At 42.2% G+C, this 20,393-nt stretch overlaps 1 protein-coding gene across 15 annotated transcripts in view; it reads left to right on the top strand.

Annotated features, from left to right (window-relative positions):
• The first annotated feature begins 962 nt into the window (after positions 1-962).
• The window catches only part of MORN1 (MORN repeat containing 1), a 235,182-nt gene continuing 215,751 nt past the window's right edge, over positions 963-20,393 (top strand). For 13 of the 15 annotated variants that reach the window (XR_014171296.1, XM_081923669.1, XM_081923671.1 and 10 more), the window contains exons 1-6: positions 965-1,085; positions 4,490-4,561; positions 5,289-5,387; positions 8,553-8,663; positions 11,369-11,459; positions 12,142-12,229. Coding sequence is in view for 14 of the 15 variants with exons in the window: in XM_081923669.1 (XP_081779795.1) it covers positions 1,028-1,085; positions 4,490-4,561; positions 5,289-5,387; positions 8,553-8,663; positions 11,369-11,459; positions 12,142-12,229 (519 nt within the window). In the remaining variant the exon portion in view is untranslated. Of the gene's footprint in view, positions 1,086-1,114; positions 1,253-4,489; positions 4,562-5,288; positions 5,388-8,552; positions 8,664-11,368; positions 11,460-12,141; positions 12,230-20,393 lie in introns of those variants that run through there. The other 2 variants (XM_081923661.1, XM_081923668.1) reach the window with 2 other exon arrangements.

The raw sequence follows: 20,393 nt of genomic DNA, 5'->3' as shown, positions 1-20,393 counted from the left end.
CAAATTATTAAGTGGCTAAGTTGCAACCAACACCAAGTGGGTCACCTCACTACCCTGTTAAAGATGTGATCCAAAACATGTTTACTAATAAGCCTCATTAAATTCAACAAGACTTGATCTCCGAAAACATGCATTCGATTGCAGGCCTTAGGAACCCGAGTTAACTAAGTTTCCACCATAATAAACCTGCTAGTCATCAAGTCTGGAACTCCTTTAAGATTTTGCCAGGGTTAGAATTGCAGCATAAAGAAGGCTGAAGGCTGATCGCTGAAGAATTGATGCTTTTGAATTATGGTGCTGGAGGAGACTCTTGAGAGTCCCATGGACTGCAAGAAGATCAAACCTCTCCATTTTTAAGGAAATCAGCCCTGAGTGCTCACTGGAAGAACAGATTCTGAAGCTGAGGCTCCAATACTCTGGCCACCTCATGAGAAGAAAAGAGTCCCTGGAAAAGACCCTGATGTTGGGAAACAAGGAGGGTACAAGGAGAAGGGGACGACAGAGGACGAGATGGTTGGACAGTGTTCTCGAAGCTACTAACATGAGTTTGACCAAACTGCGGGAGGCAGCGGAAGACAGGAGCGCTTGGCGTGCTCTGGTCCATGGGGTCACGAAGAGTCGGGCACGACTAACGACAACAACAACAGAACTGCAGCATAATTGTTTGTAGCGTTGCAGGTTAAAACCGGAATGGCTATAAAGATGGACGGGTCTATTTTGCGCAGGAAATGCTTTTTACAAGCCTATCCGGTGCTCGGAAACAAGCCCCCACGATTGCATCCAATGGGACTTTCCTTCAGGTAAGCACGTGCAGCACTCAAAGCCTCGCACTGAGTTCAAGCAGGAGATTCAGGTTGAGCAGGGAACGTGAACTCCACCCCACGTTACATTTTGCGCGCGCGCATTGAGCAAACGCGCACTCCCGGCCCGGCCAGGAAGAGGAATCCCCCTCCTCCTAACAACCGGACAGCCAATCAGAGATAGGGATCTGTTACTAAGGTGTAGCGTCCTCGAGGGAGATGGAAACATGGCGGCCTCCAGGCCTGGATCTTACTGTGGGGAGGTGAAAGAGCTGCGACAGGACGGTGAGCGGCGGCGGCGGGAATAGATAGCTTGCCCCAGGAGGACTGTTAACGTGATGCATTTAAATGAGAAGAAATTGGGGGGGGGGGGAGGGATTTCCTGTTTTTTTGGAACAGTCATGCGCTCTGACTACTAAATCGAACCTCCATGGACAGAAGCAGTCTATCAGGTGGCAAGAGCCTCATAGGGAAAGTTATCACCCACATTTAGGGAAGTTTTAAATATTTAATGCTGTTGTTTTTAACACTTGACTGGAAGCTGCCCAGAGTGGCTGGAGAAACTCAGCCAGATGGGCAGGGTATAAGTAATAAATTATTATAATATTATTATTATTATTTGCTACTTTTACACACGCACACACACATGCACGCACGCACACACAGATTAGGACATGGGGGAGCAAAGTTCCAATCCCTACTCAGCTGCTAGGAAGTTCGCTGGGTAGCCTTGCGTGAGTCAGTCAGTCCCTCAGCCTAAGCCTACCTCACAGGGTTGTTGTGGAGAGAGAGGTTGATATATGCTACCTTGAGCCCCTTGGTAATGTACAGTGGTACCTTGGGTTAAGTACTTAATTCGTTCCGGAGGTCCGTTCTTAACCTGAAGCACCACTTTAGCTAATGGGGCCTCCTGCTGCCGCTGCGCTGCCGGAGCACGATTTCTGTTCTCATCCTGAAGCAAAGTTCTTAACCCGAGGTACTATTTCTGCGTTAGCGGAGTCTGTAACCTGAAGCGTATGTAACCCGAGGTACCACTGTAAATGTAATAATTACATTTTCTCATAAAGTTGTTGTTGTTTATTTTTTTGTTTATAAGGCCAGATAAAGAGAAACTATAGGGAGCTTGTTTCTGTTCTCCCTGCCCCAAAGATCACTCTGCTCCAGCTGATGCACTTGGCCTTGAAGAAGAAGAAGAAGAAGAGTTTGGATTTGATATCCCGCCTTTCACTCCCTTTAAGGAGTCTCAAAGCGGCTAACATTCTCCTTTTCCTTTCCTCCCCCACAACAAACACTCTGTGGGGTGAGTGGGGCTGAGAGACTTCAAAGAAGTGTAACTGGCCCAAGGTCACCCAGCAGCTGCATGTGGAGGAGCGGAGACGCGAACCCGGTTCCCCAGATTAGGAGTCTACCGCTCTTAACCACTACACCACACTGGCTCTCAACTTGAACTAGGGGATCAGCATGCTCTGGCCTTGGCAGTCAGCTTGGAAACTATGGGCCTCATAGTTAGAGGGAGAACAACCTGGCCAATTTTATTTATTTACTTAAGTTTTTATACTGCTTCATATTTCAACAGGAAACCCTAAGTGATTTACAAATGGCATCGAAAGAAGAATCAACTTATGAAATGCAGTACAGATGACACATTCAAAACCAAACTATACTACTGCCTATGAGAATAACAGTTATACGTTTTAAGTAGTGTAACTGAAATAAGCATCTCAAAACTATACATCAGTAAAACAACTAAGAGCCCCAGCTTCCATGGAGCTGTGGACAGTGATGTGCAGTGGGTAGTGACTGGAGTGTAAATGATGAAATCTTGCCCCAAAGTCAGTCAAACACAGCTAAGGCTCGGTTCCTGGCTGTTAAACATTGATGCCAGAAGATTTTTTTGTGGCCCTTTAAGCTGCCCCTACACTTCCCCATTTAAAATAATATACTTTACTGAATTAAATAGTAATGAAGATGATTTCAATGTACTTGAGAGTTACATTCAGGGGATAAATAAAAAAAATTGTTCAGTGGCGCCTTAGAGACCAACTAAGTATGTTCTGGGTATAAGTTTTCGTGTGCATGCACACTTTTTCAGATACCATGCACATGAAAGCTTATACCCAGAACATACTTAGTTGGTCTCTAAGGTGCTACTGAACAATTTTTTTTATTTATTTCGACTGCATCAGACCAACACAGCTACCTACCTGAATCTAGATTCAGGGGATAGTGTGTGAAGCCAAAATCGCGTATAGTTAAAATATACTGGGTTCAATGGTGGGTGGGATTGCCAAAGTCTCTTTTCCTGGATGCCCACCCATATATATATATATATATATATATAAATATATATATGCTTTCGTAGATTTTCACGGGTACAGGAATGCAGGTTTTGGTGTCCTCGGGTGTCTTCCCGTGTAAAAGTTGGGGTGTCTAGGCGACGTTTCGACGAGGTCTCACTCGTCATCTTCAGGCTGGTGCTTTCGGCTTCTTGTTACTGGAACAGAGCAGGATCTCAGAGTTTGAGTTCCTATAAATACTGTTGAGGGGGTGTGGTGTATAGCCTCCAATGTTCTGGGCAGAGAGGAAGTTCCCAGGCTAGTGTGCCTTTTCTTCTTTTGTTCCTTAATTACTTGAGGGATATCTTGAGTGATTTCTTGAGTGATATCCTGAGTACCACTTAGGTGGGTCATTAGGTGTAAGAAAAGGCACACTAGCCTGGGAACTTCCTCTCTGCCCAGAACATTGGAGGCTATACACCACACCCCCTCAACAGTATTTATAGGAACTCAAACTCTGAGATCCTGCTCTGTTCCAGTAACAAGAAGCCGAAAGCACCAGCCTGAAGATGACGAGTGAGACCTCGTCGAAACGTCGCCTAGACACCCCAACTTTTACACGGGAAGACACCCGAGGACACCAAAATATATATATATACACACACACACACGTGTAAAGCTGACTGCACACATTAAATGTGTGCAAGTTGCAAAAGTTTTAAAATCCTGTAGAACAGCTGCTGGGAATGTATTTTGGAAAGCAGCCTTGAGAATTGCAGTTCTTGCCATGCAGCACTCAGAGGGGTGACCAAGTGACCTTCAGCCTGAAATAGTCACCTTGATCTAGCTCAATACAATCTACTCTTACTGGCAGCCACTATCCGGCATGTCAGGCTTTCTCATTACCTGTCCCCTGAAATTCTGTTAGCTGGAGATTGAACCTGAGACATTCTGTATACAAACCCTTATTTTTTTTTCTTCTAAGACAAAGAGCCCTTTAAAAAACTAGATCCATTGAGCAGGTTCAGGACTGGCAAAAATAATTTTCTTATCCGCTCCTGTAACTAACTTACATCCTTTGCTGTCACAAATGGTCACTTAGTTACTTTTAAAAAAGAATTAGAGGAAATCATGTCTATGATTATTAGCCATGGCAGCTTAACTAGACTCTCCATGTGTAGGATCAGTGTCTGAATGCCAGTTGCTAAGGCCAAAGAACAGCAAATAATCTTTAAGAGAGTCTCAAAACTGTATGAAGTTTTCTTCAATGCATAGAGGAAATTTATCACAATTTTTATTATTGTATATATTGAAAGTGGGTTGCTTTGTTTTTATTTTAGGTATTTAAGATCCTCATTTCAATTGCTTCTGCTGTTTTTGGACATCTTATACTTCTGCATTTCTTCCTTTCAGGTTATGGAGTTTACGTTTACCCTAATTCTTTCTTCCAGTATGAAGGAGAGTGGAAGCAAGGGAGAAAACACGGTAAGGGAAACAAACTTTGTCCTCTACCATTGTGAGGTTGGTATCATTCTAGCTCGCAAGAGGTGTTATTAAGTAGCACAAAGCGGGACCTGCAACAAAATGTTGTGGTTTGGAGTGCTCCCATTCAGTGTGTCCTGGCAGGATACTTGATGAGGCATGTGACCGTCACCTACTCCTCCCCGAGCTAGCAAGCCCCACCTGGGCTGTGGGTCTTTGCCTGCCTTTCCTCAGCTGTAAATTCTAGGATCCTGAGATCGGGGGTGGTATGACCCATTTTGCCACTTGAGGCAAAACAGGAAGTGTCCCCTGCTCTGTCACACCACCACCAGTGGGGCAGTCACCACCACTGCGCTACCTGCCGGTGGCACTGCAGCTGTTGCACCGAGCTGCAGCCCAGCAGCAAGGGTTCAATAGTTGAGAGAGAGTTAAAGCTTAAGAATTACTTCTCCTGTCATAGGGTATCAGGAGATTGCTAGTAAAGTTGTTCAAAGTTGCTGCTTTTAAAAGTTGCTGCTCTGGCTGGCTCTCCCTTGCTTGCTCTCCAAATAATCAGCTCCATCCCCATCCATTTTTTAAAAAATGATTAGATATGTGCAGTATTGTACTGCCTGTCTCCTTGTCTATTTTGATTATCTTACCTATTCCCCCCTGTCTCCATTCACTAGATTCCTCAAAACAGGCAGTTTCTGGTTGTTGCTGAGACCTTTCAGGTTGTTGTTTTTTCCAGGTCACGGGAAATTGCTGTTTAAAGATGGAAGTTATTATGAAGGCGAGTTTGTAGATGGGGAAATTAAGGGCAACGGACTCAGATACTGGGCATCTACAGGTGGGTTTTTTGTGGTACGTTCTCTGTACATTGTAGTACAGTCAGGGATTGGCGAAGCAGTTCTGTTCTTAAATGTTGATGCTTTTATCCTAATGCCTCTGGCTAAACTCGCCAGTTCCTAGAGAGCAAAGGACAAGGTAAGCAGAAGAAGGCCTTAGGTAAACGAGGAGTGGCTTAAATGAGGGCTTAGAAAACTAACAACCCAGGAGGCTAGGAAAAGAGGATTGCCATGATGTCCAAAAGAATGAGGGGGCGAGAGTATGGGACAATTATGCTTTCCCTAGGAAAACATGCTTGATGCTAACATTGTCAGCTTTTAGGTGCCAGGCTAAGACATTCCTCTTTGCTCAGGCTTTGGGTTTTTAATCTAGATTGCACCATGGTATCGGTGTTAGAAACTCAGGTATATAAGCTAATTGCCAAATGTCACCTTAAACATGGGTTATGGTTGCCACAACATACAGTCGTACCTCGTTTTGTGGCCGGGAGCCGTTCCAGAGCCCTGGCTGCTAGCCAAAAAGGACACAGGGCAAACTGCCGCGTCTGCGCACGTGTGCAGAGCGGTTTGCACTTCTGTGCATGCACAAAGCATGATTTAGCGCTCCTGCGCGTGCGCAAGTGGCAAACTCGGAAGTAACCCGTTCTGTTCCTTCCAGGTTTGCCGCTAGACAAGGCGGACATTTGCGGAGGTATTACTGTAATGTCTAGGCATTCATTTTTAATCAATGAACTTTGTTTTTGTTCATTTTATTTCTATGCCACTTTATATTTTAAAGCAAAAATCTCAAAGCAGTTTACAAAACATCAGATAAAACAATCCAGAATAAAACAAATTCAAGCTTCAAGGAAAATATTTCAGATTCTTTTCTAAGCGACATTTTTCTTTCCCCAGTTTTTATTTACCTACTTAATTTATATAGCTGCCCCATTGCAGAAGTACAGTGGTACCCCGGGTTAAGTACTTAATTTGTTCCGGAGGTCCGTTCTTAACCTGAAACTGTTCTTAACCTGAAGCACCACTTTAGCCAATAGGGCCTCCCGCTGCCGCCGCGCCGCCGGAGCACAATTTCTGTTCTCATCCTGAAGCAAAGTTCTTAACCTGAAGCACTATTTCTGGGTTAGCGGAGTCTGTAACCTGAAGTGTATGTAACCTGAAGTGTATGTAACCCGAGGTACCACTGTACTCCAGGAATCCAGTGTGGTGTACTGGTTAGAGTGTCGGACTAGGACTTGGAAGATCATGGTTCCAATCCCCACTTGGTCATGAATGTCACTGGGTGACCATGGACCAGTCACAACCTCTTTACCTACCTCACAGGGTCGTTATAGGGGTTAACTGAGGGGTGAACCATGTACTCCTTGGAGAAAAGGCTGGGATATAAATGTAATAAATAAGCTCTTCTGCTTACCTGCTTAAGAAAGCTAGACGGGTCACTTCTATGATTTATGGCCTGTTTTTGCTGCTCATCATCTGTTTGTTTGCTTGTTTGTTTATTATTTCCATTTGTAGTCTTTTTACCATCTGAAGCAGTTTACAGTAGATAAGAATATATAAATATTTATGTATACACAAATAAGTGCAATAAAAACCATGTCAAATGACTTATATAAAAAAACAAAACAAAAAAACATGCATAAACAATCTCCATATGCCTAAACATAATAGCGACATAAATAAAGTCAGAGAGCATTGCAAGGCAGAGTGTATTATACATTATATCTATCAAGCAACTGCTCATACTCTTCACTATTGTAACTCACATACAAAAGGTTACTGCCAAGCATACAAATGTTCCCTACTCTTCCCATCTCTGAAGCACTAATGGACTCATGATGCAACACCCACTAGACCATCTAATATTCCTCTCCCATCTCTCTCCTGAGAGGGGCCCTATTTTAAACCAGAGCAGGCAAGTGTCCTGCTGGGTATAAAACTACTTCCATCCACTCACTCCCAGCTACATAATTGTAACATCCACCTTCCAGGGCGGCTGGATAACATTCATCTTTTTTATTCATCCTTTTATTATTATTCATCTTGTTGGATGGCTTCTTTCAGAAATTTTTGTTCTGTTGTTTTTTTATTCTATGTATTTTGTCTTTCACATCTCCTTCTCTCTGAAGTCCTATTAACTTGAGGTGCCAGGGATTGAACCTGGGACCTTCTCCATGGAAGGGAGATGTTTTAATATGGTCTCATAAGAATCGCTTGCCAATGGACTCTTTTATTGAATTAGGCTTCAGGTTACTTCATTCCTCCTTGTCACCAAAGCTTATTGCCTGCAATCTAAACATCCTCTTATGCCTGTGTATAGGTATAAATACGGGGGGGGGGGGGGGTGTCGTTCTTTCTTCATTGCAGCCTGCTTATTTCACATGCTTCACATATTGCAAAATTCATGGAGGCAGGTGCTTCTGTGTAGAGATTAATGTGCTGCCTGTGTGTAAACATGTAACTGCATTCACATTTCTTGCAAAATTGCAGGTGGCTGCTTCTTCTTCCGCCATCTATAGTTTCAAAGATGCGATGCAAATCCTGCTTATTCAACCACCCTTTATCAATTTCAGTTTTAGTTTCAAATTTCATTTATTCTTGTTTTGAAATGCTTTTGTTTATAGAAAGCTGGTAATGTATGCACTGGCTCAAGCATGCAAGGCCTGAGCAGGTTTACTCTGAAGTAAGTCTCACTTAGTCCAAGGGGACTTAGGACCATGGCACTAATTGTATTCATAGTTCTACTTCATTCCTGCTCTCTTTAATGAATGGTTTGAATGACTGTCTGCCATCAAAAAGCTGTTAAGTTGACTATGAAATTAAAGTACTTCTTACCCATCCCTTAACCATAAAGAACATACTACGAATCTTTTATTTTCTTTTTTTTTAATATGGCACTAATGCCATTTTAAGATACCTTGGTGTTAAAGACCTAAAGGAATACGGATTACGATTCCATTAGTTTGTAAGATAAAGACCCAATGAACACTTCCTTTGTTCTTGATTAAGCTGCCCTGGTAATAAAAAGCGGTTGGTAATTATTCACTTGTAATGTCTTGTATCAAGAACAGAACGGTCAAAATCTTTATTGGAACACCAAGGATTATTAAGTCACATTTGCCGGAGCAATTTCCTCCCTGTGTTTTACTTTATCATATATTTGATTCAAGGGAATACTTATTCTGGCCAGTTCCTCTTTGGAGAGCTGCACGGGCATGGAGTCATTCGCTATGCAGATGGTGGAAAATATGAAGGGGAGTTCTCCTATGGAATGCGAGAAGGTAAGCTGAAAGACAGGGTTGAGGCCATGGAACTAGGAAAGTTCCCCTCTTACACACACCAGGTTGCACATTTGGAACATCATTAAAAATAGCAAAGATAAGCAGATTTCTTTATCTCCCCCCAAGTGTTCTTTTTATTTGTATGCAAGTACATAGAGAGCTGCCTTATACAGAATCATACCACTGACCCATCTTAACTCAGTACTGTGTATACTAGGTGTGGGGAACATTTGGCCCTCCAGATATTGCAGCTTCGTCACGCTGGCCACGTGACCCGGAAGTGTCTGCGGACAGTGCTGGCTCCCAGCCTCTAGAGTGAGATGAGCACACAACCCTAGAGTCTGTCAAGACTGGCCCGTACGGGCAGGGGTACCTTTACCTATGATGGACATTGTAGTTCAGCAACATCTGGAGACCCAAAGTCTCCCCACACATGGTCTACATTGGCTGGTGGTGGCTCTCCACAGGAGTCTCTCTCAGCCCTACCTGGAGACGCCAATAACTGAACCTGGGACCTTCCCCATGCAAAACAAACGTTCTAACATTCAGCCAGCACCCTTCCCTTAAGACAGGAAGCTGCTGCTGTCTGACTAGTTCAGTATTGTCCACACTGGTAGCAGCTCTCTGGACACGGTTGTTTCTCAGCCTTACCTGGAGATGCAGGGATTCAACCTAGGACCATCTGCATGCAAAGCAGGTGCTGAAACACTGAGCTACGATCTTTCCTGCACAGTAACTATAGTGTACTGACATTCCATTTTAGGGTGGATCTAAACACGGGGAGGGGATGACGACGACGGGACTCTATAAATAAGTCAGAAATCAGATCATTATAACAAAAGAAAAAAATCTCTATGGAAAATGGCATTTTAAAAATTCCTGGCACCATCAGGTGTTGCATGTTTATAACGCATTCAAATTGCTGTTTCTTTACTAATGTAGCTGAGTCCTTACTGTTTCTAAAATGATACCACCATCACTTATAAGGAATAGTTCCAGTTACAGATAGGTAGCCGTGTTGGTCTGCCATAGTCAAAACAAAAAAAATTCCTTCCAGTAGCACCTTAAAGACCAACTAAGTTAGTTCTTGGTATGAGCTTTCGTGTGCATGCACACTTCTTCAGATCTGAAGAAGTGTGCATGCACACGAAAGCTCATACCAAGAACTAACTTAGTTGGTCTTTAAGGTGCTACTGGGAGGAATTTTTTTTGTTTTGTTTATGAGGAATAGGTAAGATATATATCCTAAGTGAAGGAGAGCAGTGGTACCTCCAGATCCCACCTGCTCCAGCTCATCGATATTACGGCCCTCTGCAAATTTGAGGGCAGAGGTCTGAAAGGTTGTGAATTGTGTGGGGAGCCTCAGTAAAAAGAGGAGACTCCCTGCTTCACACGTTTGCCCTTACACTTGTAAAAGGTCTGCAGAGTGACATGCCAGAGAGGGCAGGGCTTAGCAGCACACATACATCCAACTCCATATTGTGAGTTTATTTACATGCGATTTTAAAAAGTTGACACAGGACCAAGGATTGGTAACCTGTGGCCTTCCAGGTGTTGCTGGACTGCAGCTCCTATCATCCCAGACTATGGACCATGCTGGGTGGGGCCAGCAGGAGGTGGAGCCCAAAAGCATCTGGAGGGTCAAAGGTCCCCCATCCCTGTGTTAGATCAAATGCACCAGTACATTTTCTGATATAATTCCCGCTGAAAAGATAAGAGCTGCTCTTGCATATATACATTTCCTAGTGAATTTTTGCCCCGTGTGAATTCATGTTAACTGGTGGGCTGTAAGGGGTGGCATTTGAATTCCCTGCTTCAGGCCCGAAAATATATTGTACCAGTCTAGAGTCTTGGGATTTAGATTAAAGCTCCAGTTTAATCAGAAGCACTGGTTTATATGCTAATGTGCTTTTGCATTAGTTCAAAGTACTTCCACTTATTCAAGCACCACCCCCACCCCCCTCAGATTTTTGGCTATACCTCTCATGTCACATCCCGTACTGTTCTGGAGAGTTCTGCAGCTTTCAGTAGCACCCTTTGAGGGACTGCTGTGCATTGGATGGCATTGGTGAAAATCTGGACAGGGTGGGTTTGCATGAGTGGAAGTGCTTTCTGTTTGCACAGAAACACCTTTTGATTCAAGGGACTGATTGGAAGTGCATTTGAGTGAAGTTGGGAGTCACTTTGGACATTGTGCAATGCCTTGTGGGGGACAGGATGCCCCAGGGACTTGTGTTTCCTATCCTCCACACTTACTTGCACTATCAGGTGTGGAACTTGAAAATATCCCTCCACTCGCCATGTTCAGATATGCAATAGGAACATAAGAAGACCTCTTCTGGACCAGACCAGTAGCCCATCTAGTTCAGCATCCTTTTCTTACAGTGGCCAACCAGGTGCCCCAAAGTAAAGCCCAGAAACCAGAACTGAGTAGGACAGTTTTCTCCACCTGTGATTCCCAGCAACTGGTATTCAGAGGCATATTATCCCAATAGTGGAGGGAGAAACATTATTATGGCTAGAAGCTCTATCCCCGAGTCAGGAGCTTATGTATTTGGTCTTGGGGTGGAATGGGAAGAGGTGAGGGCTCTGCTTTGGACATGACAAAGAAACATTGAAATTAGGAAGCACATTTCTGGTTTGCTCTTGGTTGGTAGATGGAAGTCTTCTTCCATTTTTTGCTACCACTTTCCTCCTCTTTTCAGGCCACGGGTTACTGACTGACAAGGATGGACAAATATATCAAGGAAGCTTCCATAGCAACAAAAAACATGGAGGAGGGAAAATGATCTTCAAGTAAGTCCGCCCCCATTCTGTTCTTCTTAATTGGATGTTGTTTCAAGGTTTAGCTTGAAACTACCGAGTGTCAATTCAAAAAGCAGCACCAACAAATCATATCATGGACTGTGTCAGGGATTCATTCATACCTGAAGCAAAGTCAAGCAGAGTACGCAACAATAGTACCAGTTGGCAGACAGCCCAAGGAGGATGCAGAAGCATAAACAAAACCATTTGTGATGTCAATTTTGCATAAGTGGTTATGGTGCACCATTAAGAAAAATAGCAGTGGGAGTGCCCAATCAAAATTTTATTTTATATACCATTTAATGCCAGAAATAGGCTTCTTAGCAGTTTACAACTATAAAAAAACAGTGAAACAAACATTAAGTTATAAACACCTATAATTAAAATAGCGTGGAGGTACTCTGGATTCATTATTGTCGCCTGAGGCTCAAGTTGCCTCAGTGGCGTAGAGTGCCTTCCATCATTATTATGTTGCATGCTGCTATGGATACTTTTAGTAGATGTGAAGGATATAAATAAATAAATTACCCGTTAAATTTCAAACTTACCCAGCAGCATTTCTGAGCCAGCTTACTTTTTCTCTCTTGGTCATCTTGGAGTAAGTATTTATTTCTTGAATTCTCAATGGTTGCACAAGCCACCTGAGAATTTTCACCTCTTTATTTGTTTTTAGAAATGGGGATGAATTTGAAGGAGACTGGATCCTGGACCAGAGACAAGGTCACGGAATGCTTCACTGTGCCAATGGAACTGTATACGAGGTAAGAGCGTCATGAGAATCCATACAATAATGAGATCTTTCTGGTTTCATTTGACGGCCTACAGGGCCCTTTGTATGGCTTATAGGGGCATCCGTACTGTGAAATTTCTTACAACAAAGTAGCACTGAGCTTCCTTACCTATTGCTCCCTGTTCCAAAGCTTCCCTACATTCTTGAATCTCATCCCTGTCCTCAGCCTGTTCTTGTGCAGGTTTTTACCACCACCCAGACTTCTAGCTTTTTCTTCCCTCTCAGAAATTGGACTGCAACTCTCTTAAATCCCCTGAGCATCTGAGCATTCTACCACATCTTCTCATGCAGTCAGTGCTGCAGGCTTCAGATTGCATACTTTTTTAATCAGTGGATGTCTTTTTTAAATAGCTGAATAACCTAACTGATTTTGTTCTCTAAAAGTTTCAGCCCGGATAATTTATTTTAAAATTTGAATTGTATTTTCATAGTTTTCTAGATCTAAATATTGCCTGTTTGGAACACCATTGTGATCTTGCTGCCCTTTGGCAGGCTTACATATTGTATAAATCTTTATTGCATATTTTGATGGAATTGCTGGCCTTAGCACTTTCCTAGGTCTTTTTCCTCTTTTTGTTTAAAGATACCTCCCCCCCCCCGCCCACTCTGCTCACCTCACTTTTCTGAATATCTGGTATCATTACAACACATGGCTTGTCCTGTTGCATTGCTCAGAGCATGCAGAAAGGCCATTCATGCATAATAATGTCGGAAATTAAAAAATGGGCACCTGCTGATTATCTGTCTGTTAAGATGTCAGATGTGTTCAGAGATTGTCTCACATGAAGCTAGCCTAGTGTATTTGTAGCTAAGCAGATAGAATCTTAATGGTAGTTGGTGCAGTTTAAAATCTTCTGAAATCCACATTTTTCTTGCTCAGCTGGTTTGCAGAACAGGCAGCCTGCCACATACTAAGAACACGCCACAACCTATATTACTGGCTACAGTAGAATGGTTCTTTCAAGCCTAATTTGAGCAGAAGGAAGGGAACTCTGTGGGCTCTGCGGAAGGCATTTGAGGGCATTCATGCTTCATGGGCACCATGTTGGTGACCCCTTTCTCTGACTACTGCAACAGATTGCACATACCCTAACCATTCCAATACTTTTCTAAAAAGAAAGGTAACATTTGTCAGATTTTATGGTGGGCAGTCCTCTGTTTCAAAGAGTCATAAATTTGTATTTTGTTCTCTTTAAATCTTGTTTGTTTGAGTTAACAAGCTTCAATCTTAATATGTTAATTTTGTCATCAAAGCACAATCCTATAATTTATCAGGCCAGCCCTTTATCAAAGGTAGTGTTTGTGACTTCTGTTTACTTATTTTTGCATATACAATTCTGGCTGCATTATCATATAAGCAGCCAACTCTCTATATTCACCTCTAACAAACCCATCTAAATAATACCATAAATAAGAACACTGAAAAGAGTAACATATCCCATTATCTTCTTCATAATTTTACTAATCATTTTCCAATAGGTTAGGGGTGGTTGTTTTTTGGCTTTTGGATATTGCCTACAGATATGAGGGAAGCTGCCTTCTTTTCTTTCACATTGCCAACAGAACTCTGGCTAATTATTTTTTATTTTATTTATTATAACTGGAGAGATGTAGCCCGGTGAGATGAGCTTAGAACAGTTTTGATACCTGTTATCACTGCTCTAACTTGAAAGTGTTCATATCAAAGGAGGGGATGAATTATTATTACTTTTCCTCATGACAACAAATGTTAAAATATTGTCCTGCGCAACATCTTTATATCTAAGCATATTATTATCTTTCCAGATTCTAATTTTTGAGCTAGCATGGTGATAGTGGTGTACTTTATAATACTCAGTGTCAATCCCATTGTCTTAATTAGATTAGAAAAAGATCTTCTTCCCCTCATAATGCAGTGTGTAATGTTTCTTAATCAAGACTTAATCAATGGATGCCATTTTGAATCAAGAATGGCAAACAGAACCTTTCAAAACTACACAGATTTTAGCCACTGATTTTAAAAAAGAATGGGGTTTTTTTGGGGGGTGGAGGGGTTCTTAGAATTCCCAAGCAACGCCAGGTACAAGGCTGCTAGTAATAACATAGTTTTAAGTTAGGAGCTGCCAAACCCTCTCTCAGCTTTACATAATACAACACAAATGCCTTTTGAAAACAAATGGTATTTGAAGGCCTGTCCTTTCCAAGTCCAATTTGAAGAGAAAGAACCATCAGAAGAGGGACCAGCAATCTGCCCAGAAGGAAAGGCAATTGCTAGGATGTCCTACTTTATAGAGGACAGTCCTTGCATCTGAAAGGTTATCAGAGGGCAGTCCTCTTTGAAGGGTCTTGAACTTTACCATCAACAATTCATAGCACTTGGACAGCAGACAGCACAGGCACACAGACCACCTGGTCATAGTCTTCCCCACTATAGTGAGACGCATTGTGTTTCTGTTTAATTTACGGTAATTATTTCTAAAGTTCCAAGTGTACACATAAATAGGTCCTCTTTTTTTGGTGATGAACAAGTGGCCCGCTCTACTCCTCTTGTTTATAGATGAAGCTTTATTCTGCTTCTGTGGTTCTAAATTTTGTCATTTGTAATCCAGATATTTTGATGAAACTTGAAATTGTTAGCCACCTTGAATTCACAAAGAAAAGCAGAATAGAAAAAAATGTTAAATATATGTTGCCTTAAGAATATTGTGTGTATACTACTCTTTGTGTATTAGAGGTTTGATAGTCGTGAAATATCGTTAACCAAAATACTGTTTTTGAAATCGTGTTAATTGGTGATAAAGCAGGAAGGTCTTTAGTGTTTCATTGCTTTGCAAATTGCATGCAGCTGGTTCTGTACTTGTTTTCTACCACTTGATGGCTCTCTAACATTTGCTTTTTTTAAATGGAACTTATTCCCTCTAAGGTTTTCCCTGGCCACGCTACAAAGTTGTGGCTCTAGGCTTAGCTAGCCCAGGAGTTGCTGGAAGAGAGAGGGGAAAGGGAATCAAGGTCCAGCCAGAATTGAGGCCATTGCGGGGACCAAATAACCAGCACTTCTGGGTGGAACAAAGAAACAGCCAGCTTTGTGGAAGCCTGTGAGACTCAGAACTTGGTCTTGGCTGGCTGTGTGCAAATCTTTGCTTCCCTGCATAGCGGGCAGGATCAAAAAAGGCTCGGATAACATTCCACTTTAGGGGAGGATAAGACTTTTGGGACTTTTTAATTTTAGAAAAAGTAGATTGCTGTCAAGAGAGGACACATTGGAGGCTTGGAGTTCTATCCAACAGTCGACCCATGGGAATTAGTGGGCCTAAGTCATGCCTATTAATTTCAATTGATCTACTGTGAGTAGGACTAATGTTGGGAATCGCTCTCCCTTTTTCTCTCTGTCTCTCTCTCTCTTTCTCAGAATTTGCCTCACCTTAGCTGAAACTAACCCATAGTTAACCAGTGCTTGGATTATATTATTTTTAAAGCTACATTTATGTACTGCTTAATAATAATAATATCTCTAAGAGGTTTTTATGAATTAGCATGAACATATTAATTAAACAGACTTTAAAAACAGTATACATTATAAAATATAAAAATACAGATAAAACCAACAGTTTAAAAAACCCAGATATACATAATAAAATTATATGCCTGGGTAGGCTTGCCTCTAGAAAAATGTTTTTAGTAGGTTTTTAAAAAGTGCAGTATTCCAAGGAATAGTTGCTGCCAGCCAGAATAGACACTATGGACCTAGAGTAGGAGTGGGGACCCTCCATCCCATCAGCCAATTTTGGTCTGGCAGGGGTCCCAGTTTGGCTCGGGATGCTCCCCCCCCCCAACTATACCCACCTGTCCTACCCCTACGTGACATCAGGTGTGGAGCATGTAGAGATGTAGCAGACTTGAAGTCCCTGCCCATCAGTCACACTTCAAAGCACCATCCCTTTGCAAGTCATGCAAGGTGCTTTGAAGGCCTAGTTGCATCAGGTGATTGACAGGTGGGTGGCCCCACCCACCTGTGAAGTTTTCCTACAAGAGGTAGGGGAAGATGGTTCCTTGATAGATAGGGAATCTGACCTGTAAGCATCTTCCTACACTGGCTGAACTTAGATATTTCCAAGCGTGATGCGTGAAAGGGCTACCAAAAACTGATATTTGGCATTCCCTCCAGGAGACATGGTGGGTAGTCGGGGGCCTGCCACATACTAGAAATCTAGTTTCTTCTATTTCTTCCTTTGCAGGCCAGACCCACCAGGAAGTCTGGGGTTCTGGCAGTGTCTGGTAGAATGTCATGCATAACATGCATATAGGCAGTGCTTTTTTCCAGGGGGTACTCAAGGTTATGCAGTACCAGCACCTCTTTTGTTGTTGTTAAAAAGTGTGGCACTTACTGCAACAACTTCATGGTGAGTACTGGGGGGGGGGGGGAGCACTGGATATAGGTAATGAGTAATACAGGGCTATCTTCTTCATTCCAGCCCTGTAGAAATGAACACTTTATATACATTAGAAAGTGTGATGGCTTCTATTAGAGTTGGATTTGAAAATAATAATAGCTACAACACATTTTCCAGTTTTGTTTGAAGCGGCAGGACATTACTCAGTTAAAATTAGCTCTTGTTTGCATTTATTTATGTTATTAAAGATTCAGGGGATTGAATGTTCCTAGATCTGTTAGTCATCCTATTTACGTATTCTACAACTGTGTATATATGTGATCTAAAGCTTCCTAAGTCTGCCAACAGCAATAATCGTTCAGGATAATTGAGAGAAGCTGATGCATAAAATTCTTCTCATTTGGACATTATCAGTTTGCTGGAAAAACTGAAGAACTAAGTGCGTGAGGTTGATCTTGCTGTTGGATCGTTGATCTAGCATCTTTCTGTGCTTAACAGCTTGGAATGTGGTGGAGAAAATAGGCTTCCTGAAAAACTTTTATTTTAAAATAACCCCTGCATGCTTCTGGTCCTCATGGTTACAGAGTGGGGAGAGCTTAGCAACAATTGTTGACTTTTTTTGTTGTTCCTCTGTTGGAGAAGCTTTGGACAGGTAATATGTTAGTAGATTAAAACAGATTTCCAAAACACTGGAGTGCTGTATATAGCCGATACTTCTTTGTTTATAGGTAGGCAACCCATAAGAAAAATATAATGGCAGCTTACAATGAAATAGTTAAAACACCATAGGTTTATAAAATCATTAAGTACAGAACAAATGACTGACCAGTGATGAAACAAATTCACTAAATATGCTTGATGAAACAAACACTTTCAGCAGGCAGCGATATCTTCTAGCCAGGAATAGTAAGGAGCTAGGGAAGTGCCAGTGAGCCCCCGCCGCTGAAAATTTGTTCCACCTCAAAAAAACACAAAAGTAGGGGTGGTGGCCTTGTTCTCCCTTTCCCTGCCACCTCCAAATTTGAGGCAGACTTTTGATGTGCTGAAAGTTCTGCAAATCCTAGGTTCAGTCCCCAGAAAAATGTTATTTGATAGCAGCTTCGGGAAAGACTTCGGTCTGTCAGCATGGATAGATGTGGGCTAAATGGGTGACCAGTCTGGCTTGTTGGAAGGCTGCTTTCGACGTCTTAAATAGTGGTTCTACAACTTGTTTTCATTGGGAACCGCTATTTTAGGAGTTGGGGAGAAAGGGCAGAATAAGCTCTTGTGCCGCAGTTGTTTTCCTGCAGAATGTTCTCTTTTCAATCTTCTTTGAAAAGATTTCAGGAAGCAGTGCTTTTTTCCTAGGGCCCTGAAGGCCACTGCCTGTCAGAGTCAGCAGCACTGAGCTACCCAACCTGGTGCAGTGCAAAGCAGCTTCCAGTGTGCCGCTAGCATAATTCAAAAGGTGCTGATGCTTCCTTCTCAAATCAGCTATTGATCGATTCATCTTCAGCCCTCTCCTGTTTGTTGTGGCTCTTTCTTCGGCAGAGCAGATAGCAAGGCTTTTTCTCCTTAATCTTTATGAAAAGCTCCTTCCTTGCAGGTGGGAGAAGCCCATAAGGTTAGCCACCTGTTCCATGTCGTTTAACAGGTGTATCAAGCAGCAGGCCTTCCTCCGGGAAAGAAGACAAACTAAATGCAGCCAAAACACACAAAGAGGCAGCAACAGGGAAAGGCTGCAGCAAAGCATCTGCTAACTGGAAACTCTGCTGAAGCCAGAGATTTGCATGGTGGCAACAGTGTGCCTGTGTGTGTGTATTAGGATGTCATTAGAACAATTATTAGGGGAAGCGCCATAGCTCCATGGAAGAGCATGTTATTTGCATGTAGGAAATCTCACATTCGTTCCCTGGCAGTCCTAGTCTTAAAGGGTCTCAGAGAGCAAATTTGGAAAAGGTGCTGGGGATGCATTGCCAATTAGATTAGGCAGTGAAGAGCCAGGTCAACCTGTGGTCTGATAAGACAGTGTTGTATGTTTGTTTTCGTACCCAGCTGTTGAATACCTTTATATAAAACACTCTTCTTTTCAAAATCGTTTTTGGGATAGGCAGTTAATACATTATAATTCCCTCTGATGGCAAACTCAGGTGGTCGAGTGCCTATCAGTTTGGAAGTAGAACTGGGGCACCACAAAATAAGGTAGTGATTTCTATACACTTGGGTGACTTACTATGCAGACATTTATAAGTCTGGAAATTAAAATGGAAAGCAAAGGAAAAACCAGCCCAACAAGAACCGTGGCCTCCAAAAGCCCGGCGGGGTGTCAGCTGGGGAAGAAAAACAGGCATGGTGTGAATTGGCCTGCTTGAATTGCTTCCATATCCAGATATTATTTATTTTCTGACCACAAATTAAATAAAAACGTTACAGAACATAAAAATATATGAGCTCAGATAAAAAGCGATGATGAGTTAAGTGAAATCTCTGCATTTAGGAATCTTGGAGTTTGTCATGTGATTTTAAAAGTTAGAGCCCTCCAATGAAACGATTGACCGAGACTGTGAAGATTGACTAGTGAAAGACTGCACAATGTGGTATATCAGAGTTCTGTAGTTCTGGGCTTCGATCTACATTGAAAAAGAACATGAAAAACTGACTCCACCTCTTTGTTATTCAAAGGACAATATCTGCTGCTTACAGAAGCTTTATTATATCCATCTAAAAAGTTTTGAGGGTAAGGCATTAAAGCATGCAAAAGAAAAGGAAAGAAAGCTTTGTTAAACCAGATGACTGGTTAGAATTAAGACAGAGTGAATGGGGAAGGGTAAGACAAAGTCATTGTAGATCAACATCTATTAGTCTGTATTCAACAATATGTTCAGCTTACTCACAGTTCCTAGATAAAGGATGAGAAGGAAATAGTCCTGCTGAAACAATGTTTTTTTCCAGCAATTTCTTTATTTAATTCGTCATCATCTGTAGTACAGTTTAATCTAGAATAAGCAAAAAGAGTGAAAAATAAACTTGAACTAGTATCAAATTGGTTTAACTTCATGACTTTTCACTCTAGAAGCCTGGAAAGTGTAGTTGGGATTGGGCAGAAGTGCATTCTTCAAGCATGCTTCAACCCCCCCCCCCAATACCCCAAGTGGAGGGGAAAGCCTTGAAACAGCCCAGTAAGCATGTCCATGCCATGATGACTGGTGGGGTGGGGGGAGAAGGTAGGAAGAAAACTGATGGGGAGAAGTATTCCACACTGTCCCAGTTTTGCAGCAGGGCCTGTATTTGACTGTGTATTAGCTTATTTTTTTCTTTGTCATTCTCTGTAAAGCTCAAGATTCCATCATACTAAGAAATGTGTAAGGGCTGTTTCAGTTCTTCCCATTGAGCCCTGTGAGGCAGAGTTAAAGGGATGGATTCTGAAACTAGGCACACCATGCCTCTTCTTGCCACAGGGCTCTGCCGCCTGTGTTGTCCCCCGTTTCTCCCACTTGCAAGCCTGGTCTGGTGTTTTCAAGGAAGGGAAACGGTGGCTGACCTGCTGTGATGGCCCCTGCCTTTTGCAATTCTAAGGACCTTGAAGGTTGTAGTGATACATCAGAATGAGGACACCTGGGCAACATAATTATTCAAATAATAATTTGAATAATAATAATTATTATTATTCAAAAATCAAAAATTTCCCAATATAGGGCTGATTGAAGATTCCTGAGACTTTTCTGGAGGAGAGGGCTATTGAAGGCTACTGGTCATTATGGCTATGATCCGCCTTCATAGTTGGAG

Source organism: Podarcis melisellensis, assembly GCF_964234715.1.
Source record: "Podarcis melisellensis genome assembly, chromosome: 8".
Taxonomy (NCBI): domain Eukaryota; kingdom Metazoa; phylum Chordata; class Lepidosauria; order Squamata; family Lacertidae; genus Podarcis; species Podarcis melisellensis.
This window is presented reverse-complemented; position numbering and strand designations above follow the sequence as displayed.